We start from the raw sequence: 12,423 nt of genomic DNA, 5'->3' as shown, positions 1-12,423 counted from the left end.
TCCCCCTTCACATGCCTGATTTTGCTTAGGAACCCTGGTGGGTAGTGGTTATGAGTTGGGCTATGATCCTAATGGTTGGTGGTTGGAAACCACCAGCAGCTCTGAGAGAGAAAGACTGAGCTTTCTACTCCCATAAACATTTACAGTCTCAGAAACCCACAGGGGGTAGCTATGACTTAGCATTGACTCGAAGGCAATTGGTTTGGAGATGGTTTTGCTTCTTTAGAGAACCCGGCTGGACACACCATGAGTGCCTGATAAGTATCCTAGTGGAGGTGGGCAAAGTAGAAGATCCTGTGGAGGCAGGACACCACTGATCCCAGACACAAAGGCTTGGGTTTTGGGGAATGGTTGAGAAGTGCTGAGTAGATTTCTGGAGGTGGTCGGGGAGGGTGTGTTCCAGGCAGGGGTGTGTTCCAGGGTGGAGGGCAGGACATGTGCAAATCTCAGAAGTGCAAACAAAGCCCTAACCAAACTCATTGACAACCAGGTGCTTTCAACTCACAGAGAATGCCGATGTTAATGAGAAGACTTTTGCTCCGCTGGGTTCTCTTAGCCTGGCCTTTGTTCGGAGGCACTCCTGGGTGGATTTAAACTGCTAACCATCAGACCAGTGGGAAGATGTGTTAGAGGGAGAGGATTGGCATGTGTAAATGTCCTGCACTCAATGACAGGGTGCATACTGAGGTAGCAGAAGCATCTGCTGAGGCTAGAATGCAGAGGTTCACAAGGCAATGGTGCACTCAAGGACCAGTGTGACTGGCCAGAGCGCTAGGGTCACACAGGGCTGATCATGCAGTGGTTAAAGCACTCAGCGGCTGACCAGAAAGTTCTAACCCACTGCATGGGGAAAGATGTGGCTGTCTGATTCTGTACAGGTTTACAGCCTTGGGAACCCTGTGGGGGCAGTTCTACTCTGTTCCATTGGAGTCAGAGCAAGTCGGAATTAACTTGATGTCGACGGTCAGGGTTTGATTTTCAGGAAGCTGTCATCAAGCCAATGAGTCACACCTGCCTATCTCTTCATGTTCTCGCCTCTAGTTGAGATGTTAGTTGTTATGGTGACCTGGTCAGGCATGCCTATAATCAGGTAATGCCATTTGCTAATCCCCCCATCCTGTAAGGTCTTATACGAAAGCTTCAGTGTGGTGATCACTGGTTAAGACAGTCCATTTTCCTTCCCAGACGGCCTTACAGCTAATCCTGGCAGCAAAGGTGCAGATTTGGACCAAGCATGTGTAGAATCTCTGTAATATTTTGAGACTACATTTCCCAGAAACCCTTGTTCCCTCCAGTGGAACTTTTCTGGTCCTTGCAAATATTTAAAATCCTGTTTTCACATAGGCAGGCAGATAGAGGCACCAACGAACCAGCCATGGGCGCAGGTGTGGTGATTTCTTGCTCTCTCCTGGGAGATTCCTAATAAAATTTCTCACTGCAACAAAGGTAGTCTGTTATTTCAACCTATACAATTTTGCTATACCCAAAGGTAGTCTATTATTTCAACATCATACCAGAACACTGCTGTTGTGGAGGTGAACATTCAACAAGACTAAGGAATGTAAATTTGTGATTTCCACATTGGGTGGCTGCCTGGCTGCCCATTTTAGAGAGAATCTTGATAACGAGTGTTATTTGAACAACCTGCTTGCTGAAGTTAACAACAAAAATTAGGTATCAGTTCTGCCAAATCGGTTCACACTGGCTGGGTGCCACCACTGGTTATAAACCATCAAATTTCTCTCACACTCAACCCGTCACTGATAAAGTGCAGAAAGTCCAGCGGTGCCAGCGTCAGAAAGGACTGTGCGTTTCAGGTTTCCGTTGGACTAATTCCAGGTTTCCTGATCCAAAGTTAAACATTCCTCTGCTTTTCAGGAAGCCTTGGTGAGTCGTCATCTGAGAGAACATTAGGCCTGACTGCCAAATCGAGAGTCAGCAAGCAAGGGGTCCCTGGTTTCTTACCTGGCAGCAGCCAAAGGGATCCCTGGGAGATTCTGGTTTTGTGGCAAGTGAGACACCTCAGGCTCCACATGATGAGGAACTGCAGAAAGAGGGACCCAATTTGGTAAGGTGTCAGAAGGCACGTGATGGAGGACAGTGAGAGGCTGTTCAGAACGCCGAGGGACGAGGCTTTATAATCCCGTCAAAAGTGACAGCCCCGGGGAACCCACAGGAGCAGCTCTACCCAGTCCTCTGGGGTCGCTGTCAGTGTGGATGGACTGGGTGGCTTAGGTAAAAGCCAGCACTGGATGGGACTGCCCTGCTTTTGTGGGTTTCACAAATTTTTTTGTGGGGGAAGGGTAGTCACCCCTTTCCTACCACTCCTTATTTGGTGGAATATATTTTCATTTTCCCCTGACAGGTAGGTTTCCACCCTACACAGATTCCAACGTCCGCCGGTTTGACTGCGCCATCTCCCTCAAGAGATCTCTGCCTACTGGGGAGGGTTTTCCAGTGGTGGTGGAAAGGGTGGCCTGTGTGCTTTGCAACTTTCCCAGCTTGGAAATGCCTTCTCCCTGAGGCTTTACGCCCTGCTGTGAATAACATTCATTTTGGAACCCATCAGTGAATTTTCCAGAAAATGAGCATATTGCACTGGGACATAGTTTAGAGATTATTCTAGACTCGTTCATGTAAATAATCTTTCTTAGCTTCGTTCTCATTGAGTTACACGTTCATGTATTTGTTCATTCGCCCCCTTACTGTATTGGGTTTCTGTGTTCAGAATGGACTGATGGCAGTGGACGACTGTAGAACAGAAAGTCTCCACAAGCTCAGTGGGAATAGAGGCAGAAACTGATCTTACCTTTGGGGGAGAGGAGAGAAAGTAAGCATGCACGTAAATGACTAAGAAAACCCCCAACAGCATACGTAATCTTTGCTGCCTGGGGATCCATACAGAAATACCACATTAGGAGGTTTAAAAGAGCAGAGAGTATTTCTCACTTTTCTGTAGGCTGAGTTCAAGGGGAAATCCCTTTGTGTCTATAGGAACTCCTAGTAGCTGGTGATCATGGAGATCCTGGGCTTGTAGATTCATCTGCCTCCATCATCCAATAGCTTCTGTTGTCCTGTGTAACAAGGGTCCCTGCACCGAGAAACTCCTAAACTCAGGGGAGCATTAGCAGCAAGATGCAGAGATATCTGCTGTGGATGCTGGGCCCACAGGTTTGGAAAGGAGACCTCCCTCCCAAGGTGACAGAGAAAGTAAGCTCTCTCACATCTTCACACAGAGTGGCATCGTGAATTTGGACTCAGAGCCTCCTAAAAGAAGGATTGGAGGAGGGATTTAAGAACCTGCCTTACGAAGATGGCACATTAATGCTTGCTGAAAGGGAGGAGGGGTTGAAGCACTTTCTGATAAACCTCAAGGATTACAGCCTACAGTATGGATTACAATTCAATGTAAAGAAGACAAAAATCCTCACAACTGGACCAATTGTTGTAAGGTGCTGTTGGGCCAATCCTGTCCCATGTCTACCCTATGCATGACAAAACGAAACACTGCCCGGTCCTGCACCATCCTCACAATTGTTCCTGTGCTCGAGCCTATTGTGGCAGCCACCGTGTCAATCTTGTGTCCTCTTCTTGAGGGCTGTGTTAGGCTGGGGTAACTAGAGAAACAAGTCCATGCACACACACGTGTAAGAAAGAACTTGACATCAAAAAGTAATTATATATCAAGAAAATATCCCAGCACAGTCCTACTCAAGTCTGTAAATCTGATACGAGTCCATAAGTCCCACTTCAGACCCATGCAACCACATGCAACAATGCAGAATGCACAACTATCACAAGCTGGTGAGTGCACAGTCATGTGTATCCAATGGCGGTGGAAGCATCACACGCCTCTTGCAGCAACCAGGGTTCGCCATCAGAAGGTGGAGAGAGAAAGAGAAGGCAGGAGGCTCACGGGTCTTCCTTATGAGAAGGCCAAACCCACAAGGAGGCACCATCAGGCTGTGACCTGACTAACAGGTTGAATATCACCCCTACACTTTTCTATCTCTTCAAGTTGACATGAAATTATGTAACTACCACAAGGGTTTCCCTCCTTTTTGCTGTCCCTACACTTTACCAAATACGACGTCCTTCTCCAGGGACTGGTCTCTCCTAACAATATGTCCAAGGTATGTACGTATGTCCACCTTGCTTCTAAGGAGCACTGTGGCCCTACATCTTATCTTCAAAGGCAGATTTGTTTGTCTTTAAGCATCTATGGCACCGCAATTCAAATGCATTGATGCTTCATCAGTCTGATTTATCCAATGTCCAACTTTCACACATACTTACAAACTGTGATATGCAGATGACACAGCCCTGTTTACTGAAAGCGAGAGGGGCCTTAAGTACTTACTGATGAGGATCAAGTATTGAAGCCTTCAAAATGGATTATCACTCAATGTAAAAAGAACCAAAACCGGACCACGAGGTAAACAACAACTAAACTCAGCGCCACTGAGTTAATTCTGACTCATGGTGACCCTGTAGGACAGGGTAAAGCTGCCTCTGTGAGTTGTTGAGACAGTAACCTTTTACAGGCGTGGAGACCCTCATCTTTTGAGGGCCAGCTACTAGTTTTGAACTGTTAATCTTGTAGTTAGCAGCTCAACACGTAATCACTTTGCTACCAGGGCAACGTGATCAATGGAAAAAAAATATTGAAGTTGTCGAAGATTTCATCTTGCTTGGATCCTCAATCAATGCTCATGGAAGCAGCAGTTGAGATTAAATGATACACCACTCGGTAAAGCTGCTGTACAAGACTTTTTGAAAGGGTTGAAAAGCAAGGAATTTGCTATATACTCCTGCATAAACCATTTTTTCAGCACATTTTAATGCAGTTTCTGTGGTAAAATTAGGTGCCTTGGCTGATATTCAGGTCGGTTTCTACTCGAGTACATACGATAGTTTGAGGACTAAGGTGCACCTGACCCGAGCCATGGTGTTTTCAAATGCCTTCCCTGCATATGAAAGTTGGACATGGAGTAAGGAAGAAATGCAGCCAGAGGCAAGAAATAGAGCCAAGGATGGCAAGACGTTGTCTCATACACTTTGCGCATGTCGTCAGGAGAGAGCAGGCCCCGGAGAAGACCATCGAGCTTGGTAAGGCAGAAGGGCGGTGAGAGAGGAAGGCCCTGAATGGACGGACTGACACAGTGGCTGCCACCACAGGCTCAAGCATAAAAGCGAGGTGAGGGTGGCGCAGGGGTCCAGCAGCCCTGCTTTCTGTTGTACATGGGGTTCCCATGGGTCACGAGCGATCACACGGTGTGAGGATCAGTTTCTGTTAAAGCAACCCACTGGTGCGTTTCTGTTCCCAAAGCAGCAGAGAACTAGCAAAGAGTTACACAAACATCCTTAAGAACCAACACACAAACACCCCTGCAACGTGCATCAGAATGAAGAAGACACAGGGCCCACAGGGGCTTTTCCGGTTTGGATTCTGTAGTAGATTCTAATCTGCAAGGAGCACCTACAAACAGAGGAGCTTTACTTTTTAATTGACAACAGCGTCACCCTGTCTGCTATTAATCACACTTGTCTACAAAAGCTTCAATCCTCAGGGTTGGCAGTTCAAAATCACCAGCAGCTCCTTGGAAGAAAACCAGGCTTTCGACTCCGGTAAACAGTTACAGTCTCAGGAGCCCTCAGGGGATTGCTATGAGTCAGCAATGGCCCTATGGAAATGAGTTTGTTTTGGGTTTCAGTACTAAAACCTCACAAATGCAATCCAGTCCACTCCCAGAGCATCTATTTGATGCTATAAACCAAAATAGAATTGTTCCCTGGGGTTTTCAAGGCTATCCATCTCAGTGGGAGCAGATGGTCTCATCTGTTTCCTGTGGAGCAGCTGCTGGGTTTGAACCACCAACTTTCTGGTTAGCAGCCTAACACCCCATCCACAGTGCCATCAGGACTACTTAATCTCAAAGGTAAATAAAAACGAAACCAACTGCAATCAAGCCACTTCTGAATCCTATTGAGCCTATGACGCGGTTGTTGTGCTGTATTTAGGCCCTGTCCGTCGGCTCTGACTCACAGTGGCCCATGTACAACAGCATGAAACACTGCTCAGCCCTGTGGCCGTTGTCACAACCATTCTGATGTTTGAGGCCATTGGTGAAGCGCTGTGTCAATCCGTTTGGTCAAAGGTCTTCCTCTCTTTTGCTGACCACAAGAATGATATCCTTCTCCAGCTATTGTCCTCACCTGACAACATGTCCAAAGAATGTGAGATGAAGTCTTGCCATTCTTGCCTCTAAGGAGCATGCTGACTTACTTCTTCCAAGACTCTGTTGTAGTTTGTCTATGTTATTGTGTATGTCTATGTTGTAGTTTGTAGGCGCTATGAAATTGGTTCCAGCCCATAGTGACCCTACACGTAACAGAATGAAATATTTCTCGGTCCTGCATTGTCCTTACGACAAGACACTCTACGCCTGTAAAGAGTTACAGTCTTGGAAACCCACAGGGGCAGTTTTTGACTACCCTACGGGGTGACGAGTCAGAAATGACTAGATGGCAGAGAGTTTGGTAACAGATTTGTACTTTTATATTTTTTAAAAAAGCTTAATCTGTTTGTGAGAGATACCATATCCAAAGAGAGTTGATGTGTAGGGTGGGTGGGTGGGGGGATTACTGAATCTGGCTGATATTCCTAAATCATCAGAGACAGCCTCTGAATCAGGCCACATGCAGGAAGAAGTCCTTTGCTATATTCAAGCTCTTGCCAGACCTCTCAAAAATCCATCCCAGCCTTGTCCTCATATCTGGTATCTTCCCCTAGTTCCTGAAGCCTTTGGGCCACTGTATTCCCAAATATAGGTTGAGTTTTGTGAGCTGAGTCAATTTAAACTTATGTAAACAGCTTCCCCAAATTCCCTAGTATCCACTCAAATGGGAAGCAAAGGGTCTAGAAACACATGGTTTCCTTTCTATATGTTTCTTTCTTATACCAACCCTTGTGGTACTCCTGTTCTCTCCAAAACAAAAAGCCAGGATTGGAGATTTGTTGCCGATTTGCACGCAATCCCTGATATTCCTGGAGTCCCCGGAGCCCCTAATGCTCATTCCGTACATCCCCGTGCCCTTTCCCAGGCATTACTTCAAGTCATTGTGATGTTGTGGAGTTTGCAGTTCTTTCTTCAATACAGGCCTGCATTACTTAATGTCCACAAGTTTTAAGTGTTGATTGAGTTGTTCTGAATCATAGGGACCCTATTTACAACAAAGTCAAGCAACACCACAGAGGATTTCAAGCAGACACGACATTTTATCTATAAATAACCTTCTGCCTTCCCTTTGTTCTTTTTAATGCCCAGAGGCTCTCAAGAGTCCCAATCCACTGGAGGTCTACACGTTAGAATAAGGCAGCTTGAACTGTGGAGTGATTTGTATTTTTAACTTAGCACTGCCCAGATGTGGAGGTTGTTCTTGTTGTTAGGTGCCACCGAGTTGGTTGTGACCCACAATGACCCTATGCACAGCAGGAGACACTTCCTACATCATCCTCACAATTGCTGCTATGCCTGAGCCATTGTTGTGGTCATTGTGTCATTCTGTCAGATATAAATCATCCTGCTAGGACCAGAGAAGACCAGGAGATTCTATCTCAGTGACCCGTTGAGATTATGCGTGCGCGCGCACGCGCGCGCGCACACACACACACACACACAGCTCATAAATTGTCACAAGCACCATAAATTTGGAGACAGCTCTCCGGCTGCTATAAGGGCAACAGATTTACCTTTCTCTGCTCCCAGGACCTGTATGGAATTGAAACAAGAAAATCAGTGAGTGGCCCCTGATAACAGAGAATTTAACATAATACTGTGTATGTTTTAAAACAATTGTTTAGTAATATTTGTGCCAATTTTTGCTGGTATAGAGGCATTGTTTTTTCAGTCTACTGGCAACCTCCAGAAGACTAAACAAAATTCAAAACTTGATACTCTTTAGGGAGGTGTGCCAGGCAACAGAGCCACATTATGGTATGGTGAGTGATTTGACCCTCGAGCACAATCTGACTGTAGCTGTCAAGGACCTTGGCAGTTGTCTCCAGTATATTCCAGTCGTTCCATGGATGAGACTGCTTTTCCAAGAAAGCAACGTGGAATCTGGACCATGTTTCATGGACAAAAAACATGCCATATCTGGTGGTTAGGTTTTACGTCAGTTCGATGGTGTGGTGGTAGGACTGGAGTCCAACCTATCAATCAGGTCACAGGTAGATGTTGCCTCTTTGGGAGGCTGGACTTTGTATAAGAGAGACCCTGGGAACTTCTCTCATTCTTGCTGTTTGCCACTTTGCGTACTTGGATTCTGTGTGCCCTTGGGGGTGGCTCTATGTGGGCTACCAACCCTGGGAGCTGTCGGCTAACTGCCATATTCCCGCCAACTTTGGCTCCATGAGTCTCTGTACCCTCTGGCCTATGGTCTCCCTGCTTCCTCCTTCTGCCTCATCATCTGCAGCTCTGAGAGGCTGAAGAGGACCCATGGGCTTGAGTTGGACTGGGCTGGGATACCTTCTTAATAAAAAGATCACTTCTCGATATAAAGTTTTTTCTCACACATAGATGAACGCCACGGATTTTGTTTCTCCAGACAACTCCGCCTAACACACCACACGATATCGGAACAACGGGAATAACTGACGTGTCCATCCAAGTAGGAATCATTACGTAAATTTGGGTGGCATATCCGTCTATTGGAATAAAGGTACTGCAAGCACTTATGTAGAGTATGGAATAACATTCTAGGATCGCTATACTTCAACACTACAGGATGCGCTCAGGACAAATACCAGGGCTCTGACAGGGTTCTTTCTATGCACGTTACAGCTCTGCATATATAAAAGCATGCATTTGAAGAAATGACTTGAAAGTCTATAATAGAATATTAGTAGAGCCATGTTTAAACAATGGGACTAAGGTTAGTTTTCTATCTTTATCTGGTCTGAAAAATTGAGCATGAAAATATTTACGCATTGTTCTTTCCAAACCTGGTCACTGATCTTCACAAACATTTCCTGGCTATTCCCCCTCCCCCACCCCCCATCTTCCTTAATACTGATAGGCTTCTTTACCATCTTTCACACTGGAAATCTACATGCTTATGAACTTGTCTTCTTGGGGCCAGATCCACTCTCCTGCTCTGTGGGAGAAAGGCGGCTCTCTGCTCCTGTAAAGCGTTACAATGTGGGAAACACGGAGGCAGTTGTACTCTCGTGGTTGATTGGAGTCGGAATTGACTCGATGGCCTTGAGTTTGGTTTGTTCTTTTATCCATAGTCTTTGTAACACCCGCCGAGTAACAGAGTGATGTCAGTTGTTCTAGTTGACACCACATTAATTCCAGCACCTAGTGAGTGACCCTACACACAACAGAAGGAAACATCGCCTGGTCCTCAGCCATCCTCACAATTGTTCGTATGGTTGAGACCATTGGTGCAGCCAGTGTGTCAATCCACCTCCTTGAGGGGCTTTTGCTTCCATGTTACCAAGAATGATGGTCTTCTCCAAGGACTGGTCTCTCCCGACAACATGTCCAAAGTACGTGACACAAAATCTCACCTTCCTTGCTTCTAAGGAGCTTTCTGGCTGTACTTTTTCCATGACAGATGGATAGAACTGAATGGGTGGGGAACTGTAAATAAGGTGCAGAGAACTCTGACTTCCTGATGGCACTTGGTTTGATGCTTGTGTTACCTAGGGACTCCTTCAACATGTGGCTTACCCAACAGTGAAGTACCACCCCAAACTTTCTCTTTCCTGGTGGCACTTGAGCTACCCAGCAACGTCCACGAGTAGAGGAGGCTGGTGAATTCTTTAATGGATCCAGGGCAGACTGGGCCCCTTTATTCAGTAATTATGTGGACTAACCTTCTTGATGTAACGGCCTTATGGATTAAAGGTAATGAGAAAACAGCATGGGGCTACATCTATCCTCCCAGGGTTTCAGTTGGGAGATTGAGAAGAGCCATAAGAAAGAGATCACACATGTTTCCACCCTCCCTCCTTCTTTCTCCCAGTCTAACAACAACTGATCCTCTTATGACACTCTGCTTTTCTGTTGGGTTCAAGAATTCATTGCAATGGCCACACAGAACTCACAACAGACAATGCTCACAATTATGGGGATTTTTAGGGACGTTAACAGGATCAGAATGACAGCTTAGTCAATCAGATGTCTTTATCTTGGACTCCATTTTTGAACACCTGCTGTGTGCCTACCCATGTAGACCCAATTCCTGGAATTTTCTTTCTCTGTTCATGAATAAACATAATCTCCTTGCTGCCTAAACTCCCTTACAACCTCACCTTTTTCTTTGTCCTGGGCTGCCAAGTCTCCTCTTGCAAGGCACTTCTCTCTAATACATCTTTTCTGCCTTGTTATCCTGGGAAAGGAAAGTACCCAACCTGTGGAAGCCTCCTGCTACAACCCTTGACCCTTCCTCCTTTGGCCAGAAGCCCATCTGCTGCTCTGCCTGACAGACCATAGTCTTTGTGGTATACCCCCACTGCTCTGTCTCAGCCTGGCCTGTTCGCTCTGGCTCATGGTCTCTGTGAAGCAGCCTCTGGTGCCTATGGTCTTAGCTTCTTTAGGTTGTTCCACTGGTTGCTCTTCATCCTTGATGGTCCTGGGATTTCTCCCTGTTCTTGCTTCTAGAATGACTCTCATTTTAGCCAGGGGAATGGCAACCAGAACTGAACAATCCGCTCTACTAGTGTTTCACGCAATCTATTTGCATCGTTATACCCTGACCTTTAAAGGGGGGGAATTAGAGATTTGGCTAGAAGAGCCATTTAAGAAATTCCACTTCACCACAGGTGAAAACTGTCGCATTGAGTCACAAGTTAGAAATGTTATTTTGGGTTTTATAATCCTGCTTTGGAGCGTACTTTGTTTGCTGAAGGCTGTAGTCTACAGTACAAGTCCTAATGCCATGTGGGGTCTTGATATAAATTCAGACTCCACTTGAGTTCAATTATGTGGTGGCTATGCTCAGATGGAAGTGAGTGTTTTGGTTTTAGATAACAATTGTTGGGTAGCTGTTGGGTGCTGCTGAGTTGATTTTACCCACGGCACCTACATGACACAAACAGTTTGCATTACCTTGTTGGTTAGCCTGACAGACGAGAGGACTGGAAGTCTACTCCAGTTACGAGTAACCCAAACCCATGGCCATTGAGTCAATCCCATTCATAGTGGCCCTTTAGGATGAGAGTAGAACCAGCCCATCGGGTTCCAATCATAACAGAAGCAAACTTTCTCCTGCAGAGCGGCTGGTGGGGTTGGCACGCTGACCTTGTGATCAGACAAGAGCTTAACCAGTGTGCCACCAAAGTTCTTCAAAGCCACGAAAGCCCTTTGGAGCAGTTGAGCCCTGCCACACAGGGGCCCACCCTGAGGGATAAAATTCCTCATGGTCATCAAGTCCATTCTGACCCAGTGGCAATCTTAACGGGAGCAGGTAGCCTCCTGGTTCTTCCGTGGAGCATCTGATGAGGTTGAACTGCTGACCTCTGTGTTAACGGTGTGGCGCTTAGCTCACCGCACCTCCAGGAGTCCTTCCTTGTCCTTTAGTCCCTCCTCACACAGCCCTCTCTGTGTTTCCTAAGTCATCATGGTGGGGATGGGACCCCTGATCTTTGACTTGCATTCAGGGTCTGGCCCTATTAGCTGCCGGCTGTGCATCTTCTAGTAGTTATTGCAAGATTTAGGTCTGCTAGGCACCCAAAGCAAATAGCAGAGCTGCTTCCCAGGGTTTACAAAGCTGCAAATCTTTCCCCATCTTTCTCCTGCAGAGCCGAGGATGGGTTTGAACGGATGGTGTTTTAGTTAGTAACCAAGCGCTCCAGCAGGGCTCCACACCATGCCCCCCACAAATGCTTAATCAATGTCTGCTCTCTTGCTTCCCAGGGCGCCCCTGCTACTTACCTCTTGTAAATCCTTTAAGTTCATCTGTCTGAAAGAAAAAGAAGTGGTGTTATTAAAATAGGTCCATAATCATCACAATAAAAATCATTCTGAGCCCTTGCAAACCTTTAGTTACATTTTCATGGCCAAACTCACAGCTCACAGTCCAGGGTGGCATTTATTGCTATTTATAACTATTCCATAAAGCTAAATTTTAATTTTTGTCATAATTTTAAGGGAGTGGGAAAAAGATGGGCCAATATAAAAGATGGTGACAAAAGGGACGTAAACTTGCTTCTCCTTTTGGGACAATTTCAATACTTTCATAATTCCTGCTAACACCATTTTTTATGCCAGACCTGCTGTGAGTACTTAGATTGTAAAGCTCTGAGGTTTTTGTTTTAAAGAAGTCTAAGAACTTTATAGATATGAAGATGGCCAGGGCAGTGGAATATCCCCAGAAGGCATGTTCAAGAGAAATAAAGGGGGTGACGTGGAG

The 12,423-nt window shown here is 46.0% G+C and overlaps 1 protein-coding gene across 1 annotated transcript in view; it reads right to left on the bottom strand.

Annotated features, from left to right (window-relative positions):
* CLNK (cytokine dependent hematopoietic cell linker) overlaps window positions 1-12,423 on the bottom strand; it is a 42,068-nt gene that overhangs the window by 18,592 nt on the left and 11,053 nt on the right. The window contains exons 2-4 of the mRNA XM_075543599.1: window positions 11,946-11,973; window positions 7,754-7,772; window positions 1,966-2,044 (exon numbers count right to left, since the gene is read on the bottom strand). Of these exons, the coding sequence (XP_075399714.1) occupies window positions 1,966-2,044; window positions 7,754-7,772; window positions 11,946-11,973 (126 nt within the window). The remainder of the gene's footprint in view (window positions 1-1,965; window positions 2,045-7,753; window positions 7,773-11,945; window positions 11,974-12,423) is intronic.

This window comes from Tenrec ecaudatus, chromosome 3, assembly GCF_050624435.1.
Source record: "Tenrec ecaudatus isolate mTenEca1 chromosome 3, mTenEca1.hap1, whole genome shotgun sequence".
Lineage (NCBI taxonomy): Eukaryota > Metazoa > Chordata > Mammalia > Afrosoricida > Tenrecidae > Tenrec > Tenrec ecaudatus.
The sequence above is the reverse complement of the archived record's forward strand: the minus strand, read 5'-3'. Positions and strand labels throughout refer to the sequence as shown.